The following is a 27,659-nucleotide window of genomic DNA, read 5'->3' on the forward strand; positions in this document are numbered from 1 at the left end:
TTGATCCATGAAAATAATGGCGATGATGATTTTTTATATGGCTTAATATTTATCAAGCCTATGAATGTTGATTTCTTGTTGAAAAGTTAGAATACTTGTTGGTTGTTAGCACTTTCTTCTAAGGAATTAAAACAGAATTTAGTGTGTTGAGTTTGTTCATTGCTTGACCTTGATGATAAATTTAATTTGATAATTTTATTACTGATTTATTGTTAAAAAATTTTCTTGATGCTAAATTTTGTATTTTGATTTTTTTTTCTGTTGTAAATCATTTTGATAAGGGTGAAGGTGAGAGTGAGGGGTATTTTTTTAAATTTTTGTTTAAAGATAAAATTATCTAAAAAATATTATTTATAAACAAAAAAATTTTATAACGTTTTATAATATTGAAGATAATTTTAATAATAAAAAAGATAAAAAACAAATTTAATTTTTATCCCAAATTTTAAAGACGAAAAAGCACTTAACCTTATTATTATTATTTTGGGTGGTTGATGAGAACATATACATATTTGATCCTAGGTAGAAAACGGATAACTTTTGGAGCTGCAAGGAATAAATATACGTAGGAAACAACAAGAATGGTAAAAAGTGGAAGAGCATAATGGTTAATAGTTAAGGAAGCAAACAAGTTGGGGGTGCCCCACAAGGACAAATCTTGCAGTTTTCTATATTTGATGTTTCCTATGAAAGAGAAGAGCACATTATTTTTTTCCCCACTTTACCATATGCCATATGCCCCTATGGCTAGATATTGGTTGGATCCTGGAACAACTACAAACACAGTCAAAAATTGCGACCATTAATAACTCTCTACTTTTCTTTATGAGTCAAGGATTAATTAGCAGTGTTATTTGGTTAACACTTGGTTAGTATACTAGAGATACACTATGTGGGATCCAACTTTTTCCTTCAAAATATATTTATTTAATCATTATGTTATATTTTTAATATAAATTTAGATTTTTTAAATTTAAAATTTTATTTCAAAGAATAAAATATAATTTATTATCATTTATTTTATAAATTAAATAAAAAATATTCAATAATAAAAAATTTTATTTTATTCTCTAAAGTAAAAATTTAAAATTTAAAAAATCTAAAATTTTTTAATATTTACTTTATCATATAAAAATAATTAATAAAAATATATTTTTGACAAATACGAGATATACAATAAAACATTAGTATGTATTTTTTTGCTATTAATAAGACCGATCGATAAATAGTTCATTTTAAACGAAGCTAAGTAAGAATTTTGCTATTTTATTGGATGAAGAATATCAATAATATTTAAAAGATAATAAAAAATTAATTTAAATAATTTAAAATTATTTTATTTAATATTTATTAATTATTATTAAAATAATTATATAATTTTAAATATAATAAATATATAATTATAAATATTATAGATATAAAATTATAAATATTATATTATATAAAAATTTTAAATATTGCCTTTAGTGTTATCAAAAAAATATATACTTAGATAAATAAAAATATAATAACATAAATATTTATGAAAGATATTCAAATACTCAAGCCAATATAAAAAAATGTATTAAAATAGTAACATAATTCTAAATTTTGGAACTTTTTTTTTGGTGTCTTTTTTAAAACTTATTCTTTTTTTTTTTTTTTGGTGACTTTTTAAAACTTATTCTTTAAGTAGACATAAGACATGACTTATATAGCGATTTCATTATAAATGTCGTTTATATTATAACCGTTCAATTATTAAGTTAACGATTATTGTTAAGGTCGTCAATTACAAACTAATAGTGAACACATAATGAAGGTCGAGTTATATTAAGGATGTATGATAGTATTAATTACGAAAATATTGTAATAATTAATGAATATTAAATAAAATAAGTTTTGACTTTTTAAAAGTTTTTAAAACGTAAATTGGAATAAAAAAATTTAATTATTATATCAGATGACCATTAGAAAGTTCAGAGTTATTATTTCAACACGTCATGAATGATTTTATAACAAAACTAAATTCAACAATTAACGTAAGTTATAAATATCAAATTAAAGAGTCAAATTGGATAAATTAAAAATTTAAAAATCATATAAGATACCAGTGTAATTTCAAAAACAAATGGGAATATTAATTCTAACTAAAATACACTATTTGAATTTATCTTAGAAAGAATCATATTAGTTTCTCTATTCTTTCAGATGTAATGGATTCATTTTCTTCGTATGCTTAACTACAAACTCTTAACAAGCCTACTACCCTAATATTTTAAGGGTTTTTATTCCGATATTATAAAGATGAATTTGGAAAATCTTCACTAAGGTGAGAAAATTTTATAAAAAAGATATAAACGATTATTAATTTAAAGATAATTAAAGAAAAAAACTGGTACGGCTCTTTATGGTTATTTTATGGTAACTGTCGGTCACCAACCACTTGAGTAAACATTGTATGTAGGCATTTACATAAGATTTTTAAGTAATCATTTCCGATATTAGTAATCATAATAGTTCGAGTAATGATACGTTTTCCAAACTATCAATCTGTCATCCTAAATTCGAAGCGTTGAATAAATTGTAAAGATACTCTTAATATCTGCATGAGGTGAGAACATTGAGGTAACATGTTTTTTAAGTTTGATTTGATATATATAGAGAACTTTAAAATTCTTTTATGCCCATAAAAAAATTTAATTTTAATATTCGATCAATATAAAATAATTTTATATATATTTAATTATATAACATTATATCAATAAAAATAATTAATAATTATTTTTTATATTAATCACATGTGTTAAATTTTAAATTTTTTTTAAAAGAAAGGAGTTCAAGTTCAACACTTAAGGTGGAGCATAGAAAGACAACAAAAACATAAAAATAAACAACTCTTATGTCATTTCTGTCATAGCCATCGATCACATGAGTTATTTATTATACCACTCTGTAGTACGTGAAAACGATTGATCCACAACACACTCTACAACTTTTGTTGTCTTGCTCTAAAATATGATATCATTCCGTCGTATCCAAATAATCCATATTACTGAGAAGAATCCAACTAGCCAAAACTTGCGCTGCTCGTTTTTCATCGGCAAAGATCTCCAACTCTCAAAGTGGTCTTTCAAGGAACCGAGAGCAGTCCACTCCTGTCCAAATGCCAATATCCAGGCACATCACACTTGTCAAGAGAACTCACACGTAACAAATAAGTGTTGTATAGTTTCAACGCCTTTCTTACACAACATGCACACGTTATCATCTTGTTGTAGGATTTCCAGTCTACTTAGACGATCATTTATGTTCACTCTGCCTACCAATACAAACCAAGCGAACAACTCGACCCGAGGTGGGACTAGACCTTTCCAAATTTCCTTTGTGAATGTATAGCTCAGAAGCTCCTCATTCATGGTCTCTTCCTGCAAAACCTGCACAAATGAGTTAGTAGAATAAACTCCTTCCTTGCCAAATTTTCATACCACTCTATATTGTACATCTGCTACTAATTTAACAGATTGCAAGACGTGTAGCAGCTGGTCCAATGTATCAGTCTCCCATTGGCGGAGTTCCCTCCTCCATTGGAAGTGCCAAACTCACTCTATCTCATCCCAAAATCCATACTCCCCAATTACTGATCCTTTTTTGTTTGAAATAAAGAAGAGTCTCAAAAAGGAATCTTTTAACTTTTCCACTTGGAGCCATGTATCCTCCTAGAACCTGGTTGATCTACCATTTCCTACTTCCATAGCAAGGCCATCAATCATCTTCTGCCTGACATGTTGCTCCTTTACTTGTATTTGACATATGTCTCTCCACGGACCCCCTCTCCTTGGTAACTCCTGAGTTGACAACAAGTGATTTGGGTTCAAGCTATTACAGGAGCACACAATCTTCTTCCACAGAGGACAGTCCTCCTTTGAGAATTGCCACCACCATTTAAATAGTAAGGCAGTATTGCGAACCACCGCATCACCCACTCCAAGCCTCCAAGCTTCTTTGGTGCCTGGACCATCTCCCGCTTCACGAGAGCCATACCAAGTCATCCATCATCCTTCCCCCAAAAAAACCTCATCTGCAAGGAAATGATTCTTCGTGCAACTGCATTTGGCATCTTATACAAGCTCAGGTAATAGATAGGTAGGTTGTTGATCACCGACTTAATGAGCACCAGCTTTCCAGCCTTACTAAGGACATTCACTTTTCACAAGCTTAGTTTTTCCTCCACCTTATCTAGAACCGGCTTCCAAGTTTTTACTAACCGTGGGTTTGCTCCTAGGTTAATGCCAAGATACCTCACCGGTAGTGCTGCCTCCTGACACCCTAGTAGTTGACACATTCGGCTAACCCACTCCTGACTGCAGTTCACTGGTATCAAGTTGGACTTCTCAAAATTAATGCTCAGTCCAGACATCAATTCAAAGCACCTCAGAAGTCTCTTATAGTTTCTCACTGTCTCCTCTTCCGGCAGGCAGAATAATATAGTGTAATCAGCAAATTGTAAGTGTGACAACTCTATATTATCCCTCCCGACTAAGAGTGGAGATATCCAACCATTCCTTACTGCCTCCCTTATCATCCGGTTAAGCACATCCACCACCAGAACAAACAGAAACAGCGATAACGGGTCCCCTTGCCGTAGGCCCTTCTCCATTTTGAATGGTTTTGATGGTGACCCATTGACCAGAATAGAGATGGATGCCGACCTAACACACTCTCTAACCCATGATCTCCATGTTTTACCGAAGCCCATCTTTTCTAAAATAGTATCAACAAAGCACCATTTAACTCTATCATAGATTTTATAGAAATCCAGTTTGATAATCGCTGATGCCTTCTTTTTCTATTTCAACCATTGCACCGTTTCACATGCAATTAAAGCTCCGTCATGTATCTTCCTTCCCTTCACAAAGGCACTCTGTGATTTCCCAACTAATCCTAGCATTACACTCCTCATTCTCCGTGTCAACAACTTAGAGATCACTTTATATACACATCAAACCATGCTGATAGGTCTGAGGTCTTTAATTTCCTTAGCCCCAACAAATTTTGGCGCCAGTGCTACCCACGTGATATTAGAGTCTGCTGGTAATCTTGCCGTCTCAAAAAAAGTCATCACAGCTGTAGTGAATTTCGTTCCTATCTCGCTCCAACAATTTTTTATAAAATTCATGTTATATCCATCACTCCTTGGAGCCTTAGAAGATTCATAATCCCACACTGCCTCTTTCACCTCCTCTACTGATGGTAACACCTCTAAAGCCTCCGCTTCCTCCCTCTCTAATCCGTTAACTAATCCATCTCTAAAGCTTACACTTGGAGAACCTTATTGGTGGTACAGTCTTCTATAGAAGTCTCGAACTGCAACTTTGATTCTTGCTTGATTCCTGACTATTCTTCGATTAATCACTAAAGACTCAATCCGGTTATTTCTTCTTCTTGCGGAAGCAATATTGTGGAAATAGCTTGTGTTCCTATCCATCTCATTAGCATGCCGAAACCTAGACATTTGCTTTCAGTGAATCTCCTGTCTCACATACCACTTTTCACAGCACTTCACTAGTGCCCTTCTCCTTGCCTCCATTGTACCATCATAGTGTCCACTACTAACCATATCATCCACCTTCTGTATTTCTTCCTCAAACCTCTTTATTCGCTCACTCATATTTCCAAAATGCTGTTTATGCCATCTGCGGAGTGGATCTGACAGTGCTTTCATCTTCTCTAAGAATTGTATGTTACCTAATTCCCTCCATTCTTCCTTTACCATTCTCAAGAACCCTTTATGCGTGAGCCACGAATCCAAGTTTCGGAACGGTCTTGGGCCATCAAATTTCCTGATACCTTCCATGATCAAAGGGTAGTGATATGATAAACCTCTTGGGCCTCCCCTCAAACGCGTCTCTAGATATTCTTCCAGCCACCCTAAAGTAACTAGACTCCTGTCAATACGACTGCATGACTGTCCTCTAAACTATGTATACTTACGATTGTTTAGCGCTAGGTCGATCAACTCTATGTCATTTATCCATTTTCTGAAATCTTTCACAGACGTTGATAGACTAGTCGCTCCTTTTCTTTCTTCCAAGTGCAAAATTTCATTAAAACCTCATAAGCATTGAATCTTCAATTATATTCTTATTAATCATCAAATCTATTTTTTCTATCAGACCTTTTTTTTTTTGAATTTTTTTTATATCCACTTCGAAAGTCATCTCTAAAGCTATAATTTAAACTCTGAACTAGATTAACTTGTACGCTTGAACTTGATTTCCTAAATCTCTTTAATTCATGTGTGAGCAGTAATGCCTTCAATTCTCCCACTGAAATGCTTGTGGATTCGATAACAACTAGAGTGATTAGTGGCGCATAATCTTCCGTCAATCCATGAGGAATTGTGTTGACATAATCACTCTCTCTCATCAGTTTACCTATTGAAGCAAGTGCATCGATTGTTTCTTCTAGTTTCAGCACATATTCATTTATTGATCTTTCAATTTTGATACAACTGAAGTTATTCTTGAACTGCAAAATTTTGCTCTGATTTGTGGCGCAAAATGATCTCCCTGTCTCTTCCAGATTTGGTGATTGTATATGCATCTAACCATTCTCGTTGTGAACGGATTCATCATAAAAGATTAGCAACTATAATTTTAATAGAACATCTTACTTTTTCCATCTCACAAATTATGGATTCACTTCTCTAGAGATGTTGAACCGATTTGAAATTCTTGTACTTGTTATGTAAAATTTGGAGTCATTAAGGACTGAGTTTTAAAAGATACTAGACGTAGTGAGGATGAAAAAGAAAAAGTGATAAGGTCAGTGAAAGAGAAGAGAATGTAGAATATTTTTTCTCTTGTGATAAAAATATCTCACATTCTCTTCTCTCTTACCTAGTTATCACTTTTTTTTAACGTAAATGATCATTCAAATTAATAAATGTAATTGTATAATTATGTAAAATATTTTATATAGTTACTATATAAAAATTAATCTCTTTAAAAAATACTTTCAAAAAATTTAATAGTGCCATTAATTTAATAAAATAAAACAAAAAGTTGCTTCTAATAAGCAAAAATTATAAAAATGGCATTTGATAAAGTTTTGTCTAATAAATATTGAAAATTAAAACATTAGCAGGGTTACTTGCTCAAAAATGTTACTGTATCAGAGCCTAGAGGCCTACTTAGTAACTATACTTTTAGATTAAGCTAAAATCCTTCTTTTAAATTGTTTTAAAAACCAATCTTAAGTCAACACACAATTTCTAAACAAAAATTAAAATATGACGAGAAAAATTAGAATATAATACAAAAGTGTTTCGGGTGCCAAACATTTATAAAGTTTAATAACTAAGAAGAGTATTTAGTAATTTTCGGAATAAGTATAGGTGATAGGTGTTGTTAATACAGGGTGCAAGTTTCGTGTGTTATCACGTTTGATATACGCTATGTGCATACCAAAATTAGTCATTGGTATAAAATATATATTAAAATATAAATATACATTAAAAATAAATTAAACTATACATGTATTTATTTATAAATATATTAATAATTAATTTTAATAACTGATTTTAATATATAAATAATATTTTTTTTTTTTTAATATTGTAGTTTGTTTTTATTTCTTTTTTTTAATTATACTCCATTTTTTATGTGTTGATTTATTTTTTTAAAATAAAAAATTATTTTTAATTAATTAATATTAGTAACATTTTATTATATTATTTTTAGTTTTTAAAAGATTTAAGATTAGACTTTAAAATTTAGAATCAGATTACAAATTTTGAATTTACAATAAAAATAGAATTTTAAAAAAATTAACTGACATTAATTACAAAATTATCTTTTAACTAAATTTTAATTTTTATAATTAAAATAATTTTTTATATATTTGTTGTACAAAAGTTTTTTTTTTCCCCAAAGCATGTGATCTTTTAATCTTGGATTTTGGGGACCACGAGAAAGATAAGGATACAAAATAACAAAATTGGGCATTGGGTGTGAATGTGCGAATAGGCCCTTTTAGTATACTGTTCTTTGAAAACGGGTAATGCGTGATTTGACCCAGAGACAGAGTATTGTCAGTTCCAATGCCATATTACCAAACTACCCAGACTGCTTTACCCTTTATTTCAAATGATTATAAGAAAAAAAAAGTCAATCGTATAAAAATATTTTTATATAAAAAATAAAATTAATAAGTAATTTAAAATATTTAATTAAATTATTTAATATAATATATATTTACATTTCAATTAGCAACTTGGCTAAAAAATAGTTAAAGAAAATGAAATTTTATTTCTTTAATTTCGTTTTTGGGTGAAGATCAGACAGGAAAAATCCCATATGAAACTCATGAAAATTTCTTCTAGTCACCCACCAGAAAATGATACAAAAGGTAGATTTTAATATTATTCTTGATTTTTAATGAATGAGAATAATGCAAATTCATAAGCATGTTTTCTTCTTTATATTGTGTTTTTTAATAAAAAATATATTATAAAAGAAATTAATTTTATCAAAGACATGTAAGGGCTAATTATTTGACAAACTATTTAATTTAGGGTCTGTCACGGTTAAGTTTATTATTATTTTCATACATACTAATTATTATACTATATCTATAATAGTATATCTATTTTGAAATGCTCGTTGTTGATGATTAAAAAAAAATTAAGAGACTATTAATTTATAATGAAATTAGTATGTAGTAAGTTAGTAACATTATAATTACTTGTAAGAGTTATTTATCCAAAAAAGGTATGAATATAATAAAAATATACTATTATTAAATAAATTAATAATTTTTTTATAACTATATATTGCATTTTTTACACTATATATCACTGTAAATTATATATGATTTGTAGGACAGTTTCTAATATTTGTGTTACAGTAACAATATAAATATGTTATGCAAGAACCTTTAACTTTATACGAGAGCAAAATCCGGTTAATTCAGGTGAGAAATGAGAATGGAGAGAAGGAAAGTTTAATTTGTTTTGTGGGTTGACTTGACTGGTTGTTGCAAAAACTGAAAACATAAAAAAGTAGAAAGCAGAAAAGCCGAAAAAGAGAGAAAATGAGTCTGCTCCAGTTACCTCTGCGTTTGGCTAAAAGGGGATGTACTTAGTACTGCTCCAGTTACCTACTACGTCGCCCAGTTGAGTTTATACATGCTTTCCAATATTCATCAGAATTTTTTTTATCATCCTTTAAATCTTAATTATCCCATACCATACCATACTATACCCCCATTCACCACTAAATAGGAGTAATAATAATAATAGTGCGCTCAACAAGGCATACATGGTTGAAGTACTGCACATTGGTAAAGTTCAGCTCCATTTTTTGATTGGATTATCTTTTAAATTTTGAAATGAATTTCATAGTAATTGTTCATGGGAAGGGTAATTTGTTAAATTTTTTAAAAATATTTTTTAATTTTATTTTATTTTTATTTTGTCTCTAAAATTTTTTATTTAAAAAAATATACCACGAAAAGTTAAATTTTTTAAAATTTAAAATTAATCTAGTAATAATGCATGACAATTATGTGTAATTTACTTATATTAAAGATTGTTTTTTTAAAATAGTTGCTGAATTAGTTCTTTTTTTTTTTAAATCAGTTATCAAGAACATATTTGATGCAACTCAAAAAATAGGCTTCGCTCTTGATCTTTAAGGACCATGTATATATTTAGCTAGGTTTAAAGAAAATTCTGTAAATATCTATAAAAATTAAAAAAAATATTATACATTTAAGTTTTTTTATTAATTAAGTTTAATTAAATTAATTTAATATTAATAAAAATTAACTATGAGTAACATTATTTTAAGTCTTATTATTTAACTTAGTTAAATTTGGTTTATAAAAAAATTTGATTGTGTAGTATTATTCATCTATAAAATATGTTTCAACATTTAAGTTAGCTCCAAAAATATTTTCTAGTGAATTCTAAAAAAAGGAATTCAATATATATCTCATGTATATTTTTTTAGTGTCTTTTTTATAGTCGGTAAATTTATCGTTTTCTTACTGATGTAGAAATTAATGATTGTAACGAAGACTATGAACTATTTTATTTGTTTCGACTTATAACATTAAAGTAATTATTTCATTCGAGATGTATCTTACATTTAACTGAATTATAATATCCAAATTAGTAATAATTCACAAAGAAAAATATTGAGTCAATTTGATATTTAGATAATAAATGAGTTTAAATATTATATATAAAGACGTACATAATGTACTACACTAATTGCTTTAAAACAAATTTACTTTATAGATTTTGTTGGAGTTCTTATATAGGAAGATTTTATTGGAAAATTAGAAGTTTGAACATTTTAATATTGAAATCACTGGGATAAAGACGTTGAAAACATTATTCTATAAAAATATTTTTTAATAATTAAAATTTAACATATATAATTGATTAAATTATGTTATTTTTGTCAAAATTAAGCTAGACAAATTAATTTGACCGAAAAATGATGAATTAAATTTTGAATTGGTTAAATTAATATTATTTTTTATAGAAAATGACTACAATACCTTATTATAGAAAATGACTAAAATACTTTTATTATATATATTAATTTATTTTTCTATCGTTTAAAGTTTTTAAAATTAATATATATATATATATATATATATATATATATATATATATATATATATATATATATATATATATATGTTCATACCCTGGCCCAATACTAAGGCCCAGATCCAACTAAAAGGCCTAATCTAAAGGATTAAGCCTAGCTAAGCGCCGCCTTTTACATAAGAAGTCGGTTTCATTCACGACTTGATTTGAAGAGGTCGGATGTGAGATTGGCTGGCAGATAAACACTCATTCAAATGAGTAACCGCCCCTAAAATCTCTCTAACCGCCTCATAAAGCCATATCTTAACCTCCCCAAAGATAATAGGGACGGTTACTACCCTAAAGATACGGCACTACACCAACGGTGGTTATTGGCTCACCACTATAAATACACTGACATCCCTCAGGTATCTCTAAGTCCAATACTCTCTAAGACCTGCTTACACCCTTGCTAACTTAGGCATCGGAGTGTCTTTGCAGGTACCACCCCCCATTCACACGCGAGCACAAGTCGGACGGAGCCTCCCGAGTTGCGGACCTACCTGGAGTCCTCCTCTATTATACACTTGGGCCGCCGAACGTCATCCATTGGACTAATCTCCGGTTACCTACCGTAACATTGGCGCCGTTGCCGGGGACCCGCGAGATCATCCCTCGATGGCAGAAAGATCCCATGAAGAAGGCCATGTCGAAACGGATTCTGAGCAAGAGAATCTGGACATGGGCAATGACAATGAAGACACAGCCCAACATCAAGACAATGATCAACACAGAGAGGGTACCTCCGGAGTAAAAAATCCGAAGGTAAATTCCTCAGATGGGCGTGAATCAGAAAAGGACGGACCATCCCACGTAGCTGAACTAATAGGATTGGTCCATAGCCGCCTGGAGCAATTGGAACAAGAGCGGGAGAAACAAAAGGAAACCGAAAGGTACCTTAAAGAGGAGATGGAACGGCGAAAAGAGTTAGAAAGAAAACTCTTACAGCTAGAATCCTCCCTCAAGAACTCCCGCAATGAAGGCGAAGATCAACTCCTGGGCGGAGAAGATCCCTTCAGCGAGGACATAATGAGGGCAAAAGTTCCAACGAACTTCAAAAGCCCTGATATGGACCTCTATGACGGAACCACGGATCCAAAGCATCATCTTAGCAACTTCAAAAGTCGGATGTATCTAGCTGATGCCTCCGACGCTACCAGATGCAAGGCTTTCCCGACCACTTTATCGAAAGCAGCGATGAAGTGGTTCGATAGCCTTCCCCCAAGATCCGTCACTAGTTTTGAAGACCTCTCAAGGAAATTCTTGATGAGGTTCTCAATCCAAAAAGATAAGGTAAAACATGCACCGAGCCTCCTGGGAATAAAACAGGAGGTCGGAGAGTCTTTACGAGCCTATATGGAAAGGTTCAACAAGGCATGTTTAGAGATCCAAGACCTGCCCACAGAAGCAGTAATAATGGGGTTAGTCAACGGACTTAGAGAAGGCCCCTTCTCACAGTCCATATCTAAAAGACACCCCGTTTCTCTAAGTGATGTACAAGAAAGGGCCGAGAAGTACATCAACATGGAAGAGAATGCAAAGCTAAGAGACCTGAGTTCACGACCTGGACCCACTTCCTCCTCTAGAGAGAGAGAAAGGGAAGTCAAGAAGAAGGAAGAGCTCGGTCTCGAGAGGCCCAGGAAGTACCACTCCTATACTCCTCTAAAGACCTCTATAGTGGACGTTTACAGAGAGATATGCAACACTGAAAGGCTGCCACCCCCAAGACCTATTAAAAATAAAAAAGGGGGAAGTCGCAGCGAGTATTGTGAGTGCCATAAAATATATGGTCACTCCACCAACGACTGTTACGACCTCAAAAATGTGATAGAAAAGCTGGCTAGAGAAGGCCGGCTTGACAGATATCTCATGGAGAGGTCGGACACCCATGGAAAGAGAAAGCGGGATGATATGGACAGGAGAGATCCGCCACAACAGACCCCAGAGAGACATATCCATATGATCTCGGGAGGATTTGCGGGAGGCGGGATCACCAAATCTTCTCGCAAAAGACATCTCAAAAGAGTCTACCAAGCCGAGGAAGAGACACCCGACTTCCCCACCATCTCATTCACGAAAGAAGATGGGCAAGGGATAATCCCCGGGCATGATGATCCCGTGGTGATAACTATGATCCTAGCCAACGCCCATCTCCACAGAACCCTAGTAGACCAAGGAAGCTCGGCGGACATCCTTTTCAAGTCGGCCTTCGACAAGCTAGGGTTAGATGAAAAAGAGTTAAGAGCTTACCCCGACACCCTATACGGGTTAGGGGATACGCCAATAAAGCCACTGGGATTTTTACCCCTTCACACCACCTTTGGAAAAGGGGAAAAATCAAGGACTTTGAGCATAGACTTTATAGTCATCGAGGAAGGGTCAGCCTACAATGCCTTAATCGGCAGAACTACCCTTAATCGCCTTGGAGCAGTGGTATCAACTCCTCACCTCTGCATGAAATTCCCAACTCCCGGAGGAATAGCAACGGTGAGGGGAGATCAGAAATTGGCAAGGAAGTGCTATAACGAAAGCCTAAACCTGAGAAGAAAGGGCAAAGAAGTCCACACCATAGAGTTGGGCGGAGCAAGAACCAGAGAAGAACTACGGCCTCAACCGGGAGAAAAAACCGAGGAGATACAAGTCGGTGAAGAGGAAGGAAAAAACACTTACATAGGAGCCAACCTAGGGGAGACCCTAAAACAAAGGTTGGGAGAACTCCTAAGAACTAATTCCGACCTCTTCGCATGGAAGGCTTCCGACATGCCCGGGATTGATCCCGAGCTCATGTCCCACAAGCTCTCGGTTTTCCCAGGGTCCCGACCTGTACAGCAAAGAAGACGCAAGCTCGGCCCAGAACGAGCCTCAATAGTAGAAGAACAAGTACAGGCGCTCCTGGAAGCCGGCTTTATTAGAGAGGTCAAATACCCAACATGGCTAGCCAATGTAGTGCTAGTCAAAAAACAAAATGGTGAATGGAGAATGTGCGTCGACTATACCGACCTGAATAAGGCATGTCCTAAGGACCCTTATCCTCTACCGAGTATTGATACCCTAGTGGACTCCAGCTCGGGGTACCAATACCTGTCATTCATGGATGCCTACTCGGGATATAACCAAATCCCGATGCATGAACCCGATCAGGAGAAAACATCGTTCATCACACCAAAAGCCAACTATTGCTACGTGGTCATGCCATTCGGACTAAAGAATGCAGGAGCCACGTATCAAAGGCTGATGAACAAAGTGTTTTCCCCCCATTTAGGGAGCTTAATGGAGGTATACGTCGACGACATGTTGGTAAAAACCAAGCAAGAAGTCGACCTCTTAACCGACCTCTCACAAGTCTTCAACACTATAAGGTTGCATGGGATGAGACTAAATCCCGCGAAATGCGCCTTCGCAGTAGAAGCAGGGAAATTTCTAGGCTTCATGCTAACACAAAGAGGGATTGAGGCCAATCCCGACAAATGCAGAGCCATCCTAGAAATGAAGAGCCCGACTTGTTTGAGAGAGGTTCAACAACTTAATGGCCGACTTGCAGCCCTCTCCAGGTTTTTGGCAGGATCGGCACTAAAATCCCTTCCATTATTTTCCTTATTAAGGAAGGGATGCCAGTTTGAATGGACTCCGGAATGCGAGGAGGCGTTCCAAGAGTTCAAAAAATTCTTAAGCCAGCCTCCTATCTTAACCCGACCAGTACCGGGAAAAGACCTTGTCCTATACCTATCCGTGGCAAACAGGGCTGTCTCATCGGCCCTGATCAGAGAAGACGAGGTCGGTCAACACCCGGTCTACTTTACCAGTAAAGTTCTACAAGGCCCTGAGCTAAGGTACCACAAACTAGAGAAGTTTGCCTACTCCTTAGTGATAGCCTCACGAAGGCTACGACCTTACTTTCAGGCTCATACAATAAGAGTCCGTACAAACCAACCCATGAAGCAAATCCTCCAAAAGACGGATGTTGCAGGGAGAATGGTTCAATGGGCGATAGAGCTCTCCGAGTTCGATTTGAGATATGAAACTCGGATAGCAATCAAAGCCCAATGCCTCGCCGACTTCATTGCAGAGTATGCAGGAGAACAAGAGGAAAAACCGACTACATGGGAGCTCTATGTAGACGGATCCTCCAACAAAACAGGGAGCGGCGCAGGTATAATATTGGTAGATGGAAAAGGAACCCAGATAGAGGTCTCCTTAAAATTTGAATTTTCGGCTTCAAATAATCAGGCAGAATATGAAGCCTTGATTGCCGGATTAAAGTTAGCAGAAGAAGTTGGCGCTACAAAGGTGATGATCTACAGCGACTCACAAGTGGTGACTTCCCAAATAAGTGGAGAATATCAGGCGAAGGACCCCAATATGAAGAAATACTTGGAAAAAACCTTGGAACACCTGGGGCACTTTGCGGAAACCGAGGTTAAGCACATAACTCGGGATCTAAATAGCAGAGCTGACGCCCTATCCAAGTTAGCAAGTACCAAACCCGGAGGGAACAATAGAAGCCTGATCCAAGAAACCCTCCAAGAGCCCTCGGTATCAAAAACAGAGGATCAACAAGAGGTACTTGAGGTAATCGGCCTAAACCTCGGATGGATGAATCCCTTAGTCGAATACCTGAAATTCGACATCCTCCCCAAAGAGAAAAAAGAAGCTAAAAAGATCCGAAGGGAAGCACAACATTATACTTTGGTGAGAAATGTCCTTTACAGAAGAGGGATATCAACACCATTGCTGAAGTGCGTGCCGACCTCAAGAACCGCCGAGGTATTGGAAGAGGTACATAGTGGAATCTGCGGAAATCATCTCGGAGCAAGGTCATTAGCCAGAAAAGTAATCCGAGCCGGGTTCTACTGGCCAACCTTGCAGAAAGATGCCACAGAATTTGTGAAGAAATGCCAACCATGCCAGATGCATGCAAAATTCCACGTGGCTCCACCAGAAGAGCTCATCAGTATAACTTCCCCCTGGCCTTTCGCAAAATGGGGAATGGACTTGTTAGGTCCTTTTCCCCAAGCACCAGGGCAAGTCAAATACTTGATCGTGGGAATAGATTACTTCACAAAGTGGATAGAAGCGGAACCACTAGCCACTATCACCGCCCAAAGAAGTCGCAGGTTCCTCTACAAAAACATTATCACAAGGTATGGAATACCTTATTCCATTACCACAGACAATGGAACCCAATTCACCGACGCCACCTTCAGGAATCTAGTAGCCAGTCTGAAAATCAAGCATCAATTCACCTCGGTAGAACACCCACAAGCCAATGGGCAAGCCGAGGCAGCTAACAAAGTCATACTGGCAGGATTAAAGAAAAGACTACAGGAAGCAAAGGGAGCTTGGGCTGAAGAGCTCCCTCAAGTATTATGGGCTTATAGGACAACTCCCCAATCCGCCACAGGAGAAACGCCCTTCAGATTAGTCTATGGCGTAGAAGCCATGATTCCAATAGAAATCAGTGAGCAAAGCCCAAGGGTAATTCTCCACGATGAGGTCGGAAATATACAGGGGCACAAAGAGGAGGTCGACTTGCTCCCCGAAGTCCGAGAGGGGGCCCAGATAAGAGAAGCTGCACTAAAGCAAAGAATGACTGCGAGGTACAACAAAAAAGTCATTCGAAGAACATTTGCTACAGATGACTTGGTCCTAATCAGAAATGACATCGGAGTCAACAAATCGGGAGAGGGAAAACTCGCCGCGAATTGGAAGGGACCGTACAAAGTCAAAGAAGTCTTAGGAAAAGGTTATTATAAAGTAACCGACCTAAATGGCAATGAGCTACCGAGGTCGTGGCATGCTTGTAATATGAAAAGGTACTACAGTTAGAAGCGAACTCTACTCCCTGATGTACTCTTTTCCCAACTTCACGATTTTTTCCCAAAGAAAAGGGTTTTTTCTGGAGAAGGGTTTTTAACGAGGCATCATAGTAGAGGCTAAGGGAAAATAGGCTATCAAGACCCTTAGTAGCAAAAAGGTACCTTCCCAGTTAATAAAGATCTTTTTCGTTTATTATATCTCTCTTAAATATCCTTCTTTATTTTTATAAGTCTTTCTACGAAACGCGCCGACTTAAGCTCGACAAAACGTGAAAATCCCATGAACCGACCTAACATGGTCGTCAGGATGAAACGACGAGGTACAAGTCGGCGTAAAGAGGTTATATGAGTTGATCGTACTAAACTCGGGAACAGTCCGACTCATAAGTCAAAGACAAGAACCCGAGTAGAAAAACTCGGATATATTCCGAGTTAATGAAAAACGCATCGCAAAAAATAACCTAAGTCATAAAAACTCACTAAAACAAAAGTTGAGTATAAAGGATAACAAAAGAGATATCAAAACCTGGAAAAAGCTCAAAGGTTGCATACAAACCTTTGAACAGGCTTGAGAAAACAATACAAGCCAACAAAAGGTTTCTTCAGAAAAGATCAAACATATCCAAAACAGAAAAGCATGTGCACGCTCAAGGTAACTTAAACCCTTATCCAAAAAAGGGTACGGATTGGAATATTTTGTTTACGGCCTTAAAAGGCCAGAAAAAGCAATTGTTCACAACCACCAAACAAAGAAATAAAGTTTAAAAAAGAAGGGACCCACAGGCCGGGCCCCCATATAGCCATAACAATAAAAGAGTCATTTTTTCATCGGAATAGAGGAATCACCACCACCAGGAGAAGCGCCACCAGAACCGGGAGGAGGAACGGAGGAAGAACCCGAGGCATCCGTAGGACGAGGAGGAGACTCGATAATTCTCTGTCCCCGAGTCTTCAGGTCTGACTCAGAAATGACCTCGGGGACAGGAGGATCAACGATGGCGCCATCAATAACTACTTTGTCAGGATGTAGTGGAGAAAGGTCCAAGTCGGGAGCGATAACTCTGACTTGTTCCAAGAAAATTCTCCAAGACTCCTCGGCACCATCGGCAATAGAGTCCTCCAACTCGGCGTATGCGTTCTGAGAATTCAGCAAGTCCTTCCTCACGGCCACAATATCTTGAAATAAGCTGTGGTAGCTGTCTTGCGCCGTTTTCCTCAGATTCGCCTCCAAAGTGCATTGGGCCCGCAGCTTACCCTCCTCCTCCTTCAGGTGATCCCTCTCCTTCCTCAACTTATCCCTCTCCTCCTTCAACTCCTTCTCATGCTTTTCATAAATAAGAATCCTCCCCTCTAACTCCTCAACCCTCGAGGATGCCCCCAAAGAGCTGAGGGGAGCCTTCTCAAAAATGTCCAAAAGTTTGCCACAAACACCCGCCGCCCTAAAACTCTCCTCAGCCATGGTGGTGAGGTGGTTTCGAACAGAAACATCATCCATACTGATAAAAGGATAGATGTTCTTTCGGACGAATGCCATAGCATCCGCCTTAACCCCACCATCGAAGGAAGAAGAGCCAGACTCTAAAGTCTTGCGCTTCTTCTTCTCGGGCTCGGAGAGAATTTGGGCTGAAGGGGGTGGTCGGGGAAAACTCGAGGAAGAAATTACAATGGGTTGAGAAGGAGTGCCAGTGTTCTTAGGAGGAGGAGGTGGAGGAGGAGGAGAGGTGATCGCCCCGGACCTAGCCCAGGACTTCGCCTTGGCCTCGGACCCTTTGGTAGGCCTCCTGAGCGTTCTTTTTTGCCATATCTACAAAAGAAACAACCAAGTTACAAGTCGGTAAAATACAAGTCGGCGGAAACTACTCGGAAATAAAGAATGCATGCACTACCTAGTTGAGATTGAACGAAAGTCGGTGCTCCCTGAAGAATTTTTCTGGTATCCAAGTATGGGGACCTCCCCCACGCTTCTCGGAAAAACCCTACAATGGCCGCCTCCACCTCATCCAGGTCATCGGGACCATATTTTTCACAAGAGGAAGGCGGCGACCAATAAAGGGGGAAGCGGGGGGAGGAATGCTCATCCAGAAAAAAGGGATGGTGACCCTCTACGGCTTGAACTTTGAAAAAGAAGTTCTTAAAGTCGTGGAAGGATTCGTCAAAAAGGGTGAAAATCCTCCGACCTTGAATGGCTCGGAAGGATACCCATTGTTGTTTGTTGTTTAGCCCACTAAAGGGCTTAGTCATATGAAAGAGAAAGAAAAAAATCTTCAAGGAGGTCGGAAAGTCCAGAGCATGGCTTATAAACTGATAAATCTTCAAAAAATCCCAAGAATTGGGGTGAAGTTGAGTAGGGGCAACATTACAATGATGCAAAACAGATATCTCAAAATCTGAGAAAGGAAGAAAAACACCCAAACGGGTGATCATGCACTCATACATAAAGAAAAAATGAGGGGCCTCCTCATTTTCTCTCCCAAAACAGACCCGGTCTTCAGGACCCGGAATTAACAGTTCGTATTTGGGCTCGTCCTCCTCTGAAGTACAGAGCCTGTGATGAGTGCGAAGATGAGTGATGAACTCAGCGTCGACCAACGGTTCCTCCCCAAGGACCGTAACATCTACCCACTGAGAAAGAACGTCTACGGAAGCCATTTTTTATATAAAGAAAAGTGGCAGAAACCTACAAAAAGGGAAAAGAAAAGGAAAAATAAAAAAACACGGCCTCTAAGGAGAAAGATTCGAAACTAGAATCTACAGGTCAACCTATCTACTTGCAAAACAAAACATGCAAACAAAAAGCATGACATGAAAAAGGAAAAGCTAACCTTTATCCGAAAATGAAGGTTGGGGAAGAACAGAAATCTTTGAACGCAAGGATGCAACACGAACAGGATAAGGAGAAGTTTGAAAGATTGCAGAAACGGAAAATGGAAAGAGAGGGAAAGTATTTATAAAAAAAGGCTAAGGGGCATAATGGTAAAAAACGAGGCAGTCATTAATGAGACTGCACCGTTACCAAAGCCCTCAATCCCTAAATGATCCCTCAACGGACACGACGCTTGAATTGACGTAACTGTCAGAAACTAAAAGTCGCGAAAATCACGTCGGTTTCCAAGATCCGTGTTCTTTCAAACAAGTCGACTACGCACCCGAGTTGAATACTTGAACCCAAACTTTAAAGAAAATTTGGGCTTAAGTAGGGGCACTGTTCATACCCTGGCCCAATACTAAGGCCCAGATCCAACTAAAAGGCCTAATCTAAAGGATTAAGCCTAGCTAAGCGCCGCCTTTTACATAAGAAGTCGGTGTCATTCACGACTTGATTTGAAGAGGTCGGATGTGAGATTGGCTGGCAGATAAACACTCATTCAAATGAGTAACCGCCCCTAAAATCTCTCTAACCGCCTCATAAAGCCATATCTTAACCTCCCCAAAGATAATAGGGACGGTTACTACCCTAAAGATACGGCACTACACCAACGGTGGTTATTGGCTCACCACTATAAATACACTGACATCCCTCAGGTATCTCTAAGTCCAATACTCTCTAAGACCTGCTTACACCCTTGCTAACTTAGGCATCGGAGTGTCTTTGCAGGTACCACCCCCCATTCACACGCGAGCACAAGTCGGACGGAGCCTCCCGAGTTGCGGACCTACCTGGAGTCCTCCTCTATTATACACTTGGGCCGCCGAACGTCATCCATTGGACTAATCTCCGGTTACCTACCGTAACAATATATATATATATAATAAGATTATTTTAATCATTTTCTATAATAAGGATATTATAGTAATTTTTTATGAAAAATAATATTAATTTAGACCAATTCAATATTTAATTTACCATTCTTTCGGTTAAATCAATTTGTCTAACTTAATTTTGATAAAAATAATATATTTTAATTAATTATATTAAATTTTAATTATCAAAAAACATCTTTAAAAATAAGATATTTTAGACGTCTTTATTCGAATAACTCCCTTCTAATATATCTATTGACTATAATGTATATTTATGTAAAAAAGAAACTTATAATTATGACATATATATTCTGTAACAAAGTCAAAATATTAAAACTCATCTTCTTCCCAATTTGGCACAAACCTAACTACCTGACTTTTTATCGTCAATTAACTAATACTGCTTTCGGTTAATTAATACTAACATTTAAACTTTAAGTACCAGTCACCAAAAAAAACTTAAGTACTAATGGTAATAATACATACTCTGATTACTCAATAAAAACGGAGGAAAATCGTATAGGTGAGCTCGTAATGAAGAAACTTCATTAAAAAAAGTCATGAGATGAGATTCATCCTCATTCATAATCTGTATTGAAGAAAACATGCTCTTCTTTCACATAAAGCTCAGCCGTTAGCCAGTGCCTAGTGGTGGACGCTTGTTTCCGTCCACGAGACCACAACCCCACTGTCACACAGTAATAACAAATAACAAATTAAAATACATGGAAAAATCTCCGATGACTGGTCACCGAACTCACCGGTTTCAACCATGAGAGAGAAAATGTTTATATATTCCATCTTCTCTTATATTGGGTCCGAACTCTGAAAGTGTTCCTTCACCATTCTCATCTCTCTCTTTCTCTTTCTATTCTCTCTCTCTAACGTTCCATGGAATCCGATAGTCGCCGCTGTTTTCACTCTCTCCGACTCTGAACTAATCGCTGACTATACAAAAAATGCAACAACCGCAGATCGCGAACCTTCTTTCTCACGCTTTGTTCTGTGAGTTTCCATCTTCTCTTAGTGTTTCCACACTTCCAGTGGCCGGGAAATTTTCCGGCAAAGTCATAGTGACTGGACGAGCTTCTAATTCTGTTTATTTCTACTTCGTTTTGTTTCTTTTTTAATTTTTATTTTTATCTCGATGCAGAAGAATCGTTGTTCGGCGAAGAAGCTCTTTGAATTTCTCTCTCTAGAACTCCGCTGTTTTTGCTTACATTACCTGTATTTTATGTTTGCTGTGTTCGATCGTGTCGGTTATCGCCGCCGGAATCGTTGCTTGCCGGCGATGTTGAAGTTCAATTAGTTTTTTACTGCTTTAGCTCGAAATTGATAAAGTGTTGTGAAGAAATCGAAAGAGTTCTATATAACTTGAAGATTGAAGAAGGAACGATGTTCGATCTTAACCTGAATGCCGATTCCACTCAGCACGATGACTCGCCCGTGCTGCTCGGGGAGAAGATTCCGGAAGCGTCCTCCGGGACCTCGAATTCCTCCGTGGTGAATGCGGAGGGTTCGAGCAACGGAGGTGGTGCCGGAGACGACGACTCGTGTTCCACACGCGCCACTGGCAGCGGCGATGTGTACACCTTCAATTTCGATATTCTGAAGGTGGAAGGCGGGAGCGACAACTCCGTCGCGACGAAGGAACTGTTTCCGGTGAGCGCCGGGAACTGGCAGGGGCAGGCTTCGACATCGTCGATTCCGGCGAGGAAGAGCTGGATGGATCTGTCGCTGGATCAGCATCGAGGTGAAAGCGCGGAGATGAAGAAGATTGTTCAGGTTCAGCAGCAGCAACAGCAACAACAGCCTCCGCAAGCGAAGAAGAGTAGGAGGGGCCCACGCTCAAGGAGCTCGCAGTACAGAGGTGTCACCTTCTACAGGAGGACCGGAAGATGGGAATCGCATATCTGGTTCGCACCCTTCGTTCATATTTACTCACTTTGATAATTTCCCCCAAATTTAGGTGGTCTAGTTCTGTATTATCTATTGTATGGCAATTATTTGATTGGTGAAATGCGAATTTATTTTTTACCGCGTTTGAATGTGTGAAATACATCTGACTTGCGGTTTTTGTTCTTTCCTTTTGTGTTTTCTTTTTTTTGTGTGTAGGGATTGCGGGAAACAAGTTTATTTGGGTATGGATTTGTACTTTGGGTTACTTTAATCTGTGTTTTTATTTTAGTCTATTTTTGTTTGCTAATTTTTAGTGTGTTCCAATGAAATTTGTATTGGGCCTTGTAGGTGGATTTGACACCGCTCATGCCGCTGCTAGGTACAACTTTTGATCTTTATATAAATTTCCTTTGGTGGTTATGATTTAGATAATTAATTGTTGTCCTTCTCCTCACTGATTGACTTGGAATTTTTCAAATTCAGAGCTTATGATCGAGCTGCTATCAAGTTTAGGGGACTTGATGCTGACATCAATTTTAATCTCGTTGACTATGAGGACGATCTCAAACAGGTTGGAATAAACGCATAAGCTCTTGATGAGTATTAATCTAGATGGACCCTTTGAGTTGTTGTTTACTATTTTCTTAAATGATTAATGATGAACAGATGAAAAATCTCTCCAAGGAGGAATTTGTTCACATACTCCGTCGCCAAAGCACTGGTTTCTCAAGAGGAAGTTCAAAATACCGAGGAGTGACACTTCACAAATGTGGCCGGTGGGAAGCTCGAATGGGACAATTCCTTGGCAAAAAGTGAGGACCTACTTTTATGTAAACTAAAACTGAAATAGTGGTCTGCTATGATTATAGGATTAGATATTAGTGCGGATTCATGTGCCTATTGGCTTCCAGGCGAATTTCGGCTTAGTTCTCAATGGGTCTGTAGGCTTTTTCCGTGTTTGGAGAATCATGTCTAAGATGCCTGTTTCAAAGAAACAATTGGCAAAGGTTGTTTTTGTCATAGAGATTGCACTGCTTTCGTGCAGGTATATATATCTTGGGCTATTCGACAGCGAAGTAGAAGCTGCAAGGTCTTAATGATACATGAATTGCATTGTACCTGCACTGAATTTATTACCCTGAATTATCAACTCATTAGGGTTGCAACCAACATATGTCTCCCTTTTGATTTTCTGCAAATTAGGGCTTATGACAAAGCAGCTATCAAATGCAATGGAAGAGAGGCAGTCACTAACTTCGAGCCAAGTACGTATGAAAGCGAGGTCAAAACTGAAGCCATTGGTGAAGGTAGTTTTCCACAGCTATATCCTCTCTGATGTATTTGTCCATTTGCTTTTCAAGCTATTGCCGCAGCAAAAAATGTGTGAAACATCGTTTATGTTTATCTTTAAACTAGGTGGCAGTCACAACCTTGACCTCAATTTAGGCATGGCTACCCCAGGACATGATCCCAAAGAAAACAGGGGGAATCTTCAGTTCCAGTCTGTCCCTTACGATGTGCATCCCGGAAGAAGTTCGAGGGTATATAGCTGAACTTTACTTCTTGAATTCTTGATTAATTAATATTTGTTGCACATTACGAGGATCAAAGTTTTGTAGTATCAGTTTGACATCCTTTATGCACTCAAGCAGTTCCGTAACCAAACAATCTTTATAGACATTTAATTGTCGAGCAGAATTTTTAATGGAAGAAGAGTGCTTTTTGGCCTTTGTGGGGTTCTCCTGTAACTAATTACCACCTTCTTTCCTTTGACATTCATGATCTTTGTGAAACATTGTTTCTGGTATTGATCTGTAATTTCCTACATTTTTGTCTTTACTACTAGTCATGATTAGGTTCCTCTTAATTTGCAGATGGAAACCCATGTTAATTCAGTTATTGGTGATCCGTCTTTGAAAAGGCTGGTTGTAAATGAAGAGCGTTCTTCTGTCTGGAATGCCTCGTATTCGAGTTTCTTTCCCAGTGAGGTGAGTTCACTGTCAATCCTTATTACTAGGTTTACAGCTGAAGACAGTAATGTAATGTTCTTATTCATTTATTGAGTGCTTAATATAAAAAAGTAGAATGTAAACTACTCGTATGTCCTAGCAATCAAAGTTGAGTTTGATCTTCAGGGAATCCTATTTATATAATACGATTAATTTTTATCCATTTTTGGCATAATCTATGATGTCAAAAATGTCAAAGGGAATTTGACTCTATGTTTTATATATTGGAAAATACTTACTAATGACATCTTCACATGAAGATGACATTATAAACTGTTAGATGGTTCGGTCAAACATTTTCCTTCCAATATATCAAATCATCTAATGATTCACAATGTCATTTAATATAAAGATGTCATCATGAGAGTATCCACCACAATGAATTGCTCCGAAATATGTGCTCAAAAATCCTAAGAGGAAAAAGAAAATGGTCATTATCATTGTTGTGTTAATAAAATAAGATGACTTTGGAATAAGGGTAATAAACTGATAATTGAATGATAGGATGGAATAGTATTTCCACTGAACATTCCATAATGCATTACTTTTCAACTTTGTATCCTATACTAATGGAGATCTTTATAAACCAGTTTGTTAACAATAGTTGAAATATTTGTCAGGAAAGAGCAGAGAGAATCGGCATAGATCCCTCACATGGAGTCCCAGGCTGGGCGTGGCAAACTCACGGTCCGGGCAGTGCTACCCCAGTACCACCGTTCTCTACTGCAGCATCATCAGGATTCTCAATTTCTGCTACCTATCCATCGCCTGCCATCTTTCCAACAAAACCTATGAACTCAATTCCTCAGAGTATCTCATTTACTTCATCCGTTGCACCTGGTAGCAATGCAGCTCATCAATACTATTACCAGGTGAAGTCCCCGCACGCACCATCCTAACCCATCCTTGTAATGCAGACATGAAAACAAATGGCAGCATGTCTGCTGAAAATTCTTTGTATAATTCAGTCACTGATTGGCGTATACTGAGATTTCTGATTGGCACCTCTTGGGGTGAAACCATTATGCACATAATGTGTGAAGGAAATGCTCTATATCTTCAATTTAGTTGTTGGTTGTCAAAATCCATGGTATTCCTTGCCAATTTCCAGTTAATATTCAACCCTGAAAATAGAAGGAAGAGAATGCCTGTTGCTGTATTTTCTCGTTGTGAATTTATCAACGTGCGTGGTTGACATTCTCGACAGATTAGGCAAAAATAGATTTGTTTGATTTTCTCTTTCGTTACATTTTTCAAAATGACAAAAAAAGAAAAAGAAACATCTATATTTTTTTGGGAAAGAAAAACTTAACTTTTTAAGGAACTTTATGACTGCGCTCCAATGTTGCAGCTTTTAATCCGATAGACCAAAACAGTTCCTTGAATAACTAACTGTTCATGCAAGAATGTCTCCGTTTTCCTTCGTGATTTTTTTTTTCTGGAAATTAATGTCCTTACTAGGTCTGACCTATCGGATGAAAGTGGGAAAAAAAAAGGGGGAGAGAAAACAGTGAACTGTGATATCTCACGACTCACGAGTCAAACCTGCAACTTCATCGGAATGAGAATTTACCATATCCAGATTTAACGCGCAAGGGTGACAGAAGTACATGCTATTGCATTGGTCGCATAATAGCACTGTTCAGATATTGGAGCTGCCAGTAAATCTCTAAATCAATGGAGCAAGCTCCAAAGCCATGAAATCTGATGCGTCTGTTCTTTTGTTTTTTATTTTACCTCGAGAAAGAAAAGAATCGTTCAAACTAGGATCTCTATTATGGCATGTGAGGAAGGGTAAGTCAATAGTCATTAATACTTTTTTCTAGATATTTTTATTAGGGATTTAGATTCTTTAAATTTTGAATTTAACTTTAGAGAGTAAAATATGATCTATCACCATTTATTTTATAGGTGAGACCAAAAGAATACATGAGAGAAAAAACATTCAATGGTGAGAGATCTCACTTTATTTTCTAAAGTGAAAATCTAAAATTTAGAGGATCCAAATTCTTTTACTAGACTTAATATTCAAATTGTTTGAACATCTAATACTTGTTTACCTCAATTAGTGAATTAATTACTATACAATCTAAATTAATTATTTGAGATCATTATTATTGGCCATAAACAATGTGCGCAAAGAAGGCCTAGTCCAAGGCCTTATTGGACTTGTTAATATGGGTTTACAAAAAAGTTGTATTTTATATTATGGAAATTCAAGTTGTTAATTTATAATTTAGATTCAATAATTCTAGTTGTTTTGACGGAATATTTCTCTTATTTTCGTTCTCTCTTGATGATTTAAATTACATGGTATCTATTGTTGAAGGTGTCGCAAGAGTAGTTTGAGATCGTGTGAAATTGGGAGATCAGAGAAGGAAAATTTGAGAGATAGAAGCTAAATCAGTAAATGGCAAAACTCATTATTCATTGTAGGTTTATTTGCCTTATATACACATGTGTATATCTAGTTATTATGCAGCCACCTGATAACCTTTTCTAATAAATATCTTAATTAGCTCTAACTAACTCTACCACTTGCTGAATTATGCTAAATACTAACAAACTGCAACTAAACGATTCTGTTAAGTAACACATTCCCTTAAGTTAGGAGTGCAAATGTTTTGCAATCCTAACTTGCCAAACAAATTGAAAAATATATTGGGAGCAAGTGCTTTAGTCAGCAAGTCAGCAACTTGTTCGTGAGTTGAGATAGGTAGAAGGTGGATTAATTTCTCCAGCATCTTGTCCCTGACAACATGGTAGTCAATCTCTATATGCTTAGTTCTTTCATGAAACACCGAGTTGGATGCAATGTGGATGGCTGCCTGACTATCACAGTACAGGCTTATTGGTTTCTACAACTCCATTACCAAGTCTCTGAGTATTTTCTTCATCCAAATTGCCTCTCGAGTTGCTGATGCTAGAGCTCGATACTCAGCCTCGACTAAGGAAGAGGCAACATTAGTCTGCTTTTTGCTTTTCCAAAAGACAATGGAGCTTCTAATGTAAAAATAGTAAGCAGAGGTTGACCTTCTTGAGTCTGGACACGCTGCCTAATCTGAGTCACTGAATCCTGTTACCAGTAAGTCTGATTATGCAGGGAAGAAGAGACCTGTTGCTAGTGCCATCTTGATATACTTCAATACTTTATGTGCTTCCTTAAGGTGTAGTGTGGTTGGTTTCTCTAAAAATTGAATCAATTTTCCAATTGCGTAGCTAATATCAGGCCGCTAAATACAGCAGCTTGCCAATAAATTTCCTATAATCAGTGTTGTCATTGAGAAATTCCCCCTTATCTTTGGTCAATTTGGCACTATAGTCCATAGGTATGGTGCAAGGTTTGCAGTCTTCAAGTCCAGAATCTCGTAGTAAGTCTAGTGCATACTTTCTTTGATAGAGCGCAACACCATTTTTGCTTCTCGCCACCTCCATTCCAAGGAAGAATTTCAGATCCCCAATGTCCTTGATTCAGAATCGTGCATCGAGCAGGGCTTTAATTGATTCAATTTCACTTAAATCATTGCCAGCAAGTACAACATCATCCAC

At 37.0% G+C, this 27,659-nt stretch overlaps 2 protein-coding genes across 3 annotated transcripts; one reads left to right on the forward strand and one right to left on the reverse strand.

Annotated features, from left to right (window-relative positions):
• Positions 1 to 4,189: 4,189 nt before the first annotated feature.
• LOC130945711 (uncharacterized) lies at positions 4,190 to 4,738 on the reverse strand. The gene has a single exon (XM_057874418.1). It carries the CDS (start codon positions 4,736 to 4,738, stop codon positions 4,190 to 4,192), a length of 549 nt encoding a protein of 182 aa, XP_057730401.1.
• Positions 4,739 to 20,992: 16,254 nt separating this feature from the next.
• LOC130944573 (ethylene-responsive transcription factor RAP2-7) lies at positions 20,993 to 25,177 on the forward strand. 2 transcript variants are annotated; one of them, XM_057872940.1, is made up of 11 exons: positions 20,993 to 21,207; positions 21,356 to 22,118; positions 22,318 to 22,343; positions 22,450 to 22,480; positions 22,585 to 22,672; positions 22,768 to 22,913; positions 23,147 to 23,191; positions 23,305 to 23,408; positions 23,518 to 23,642; positions 23,976 to 24,089; positions 24,731 to 25,177. In XM_057872940.1, the coding sequence occupies exons 2-11, from the start codon at positions 21,598 to 21,600 to the stop codon at positions 25,007 to 25,009; spliced, it is 1,479 nt and encodes a 492-aa protein (XP_057728923.1). In that variant the 5' UTR covers positions 20,993 to 21,207; positions 21,356 to 21,597; the 3' UTR covers positions 25,010 to 25,177. The 2 variants fall into 2 exon arrangements, with proteins under 2 accessions (XP_057728923.1, XP_057728924.1); XM_057872941.1 differs by lacking the exon at positions 23,147 to 23,191.
• The last annotated feature ends 2,482 nt before the right edge of the window (positions 25,178 to 27,659 follow it).

The sequence above is a fragment of the Arachis stenosperma genome, chromosome 8 (assembly GCF_014773155.1).
Source record: "Arachis stenosperma cultivar V10309 chromosome 8, arast.V10309.gnm1.PFL2, whole genome shotgun sequence".
In the NCBI taxonomy this organism is placed as follows: domain Eukaryota; kingdom Viridiplantae; phylum Streptophyta; class Magnoliopsida; order Fabales; family Fabaceae; genus Arachis; species Arachis stenosperma.

Excerpts from the sequence above, each read along its gene's own strand:
- LOC130945711 (XM_057874418.1), bottom strand. The coding sequence starts at position 4,738 with ATGGGCTTCGGTAAAACATGGAGATCATGGGTTAGAGAGTGTGTTAGG.
- LOC130944573 (XM_057872940.1), top strand. The coding sequence starts at position 21,598 with ATGTTCGATCTTAACCTGAATGCCGATTCCACTCAGCACGATGACTCG. Across the intron at positions 23,643-23,975 it reads ATCCCGGAAGAAGTTCGAGG|ATGGAAACCCATGTTAATTC; the intron begins GTATATAGCTGA and ends CTTAATTTGCAG. Across the intron at positions 24,090-24,730 it reads CGAGTTTCTTTCCCAGTGAG|GAAAGAGCAGAGAGAATCGG; the intron begins GTGAGTTCACTG and ends AATATTTGTCAG.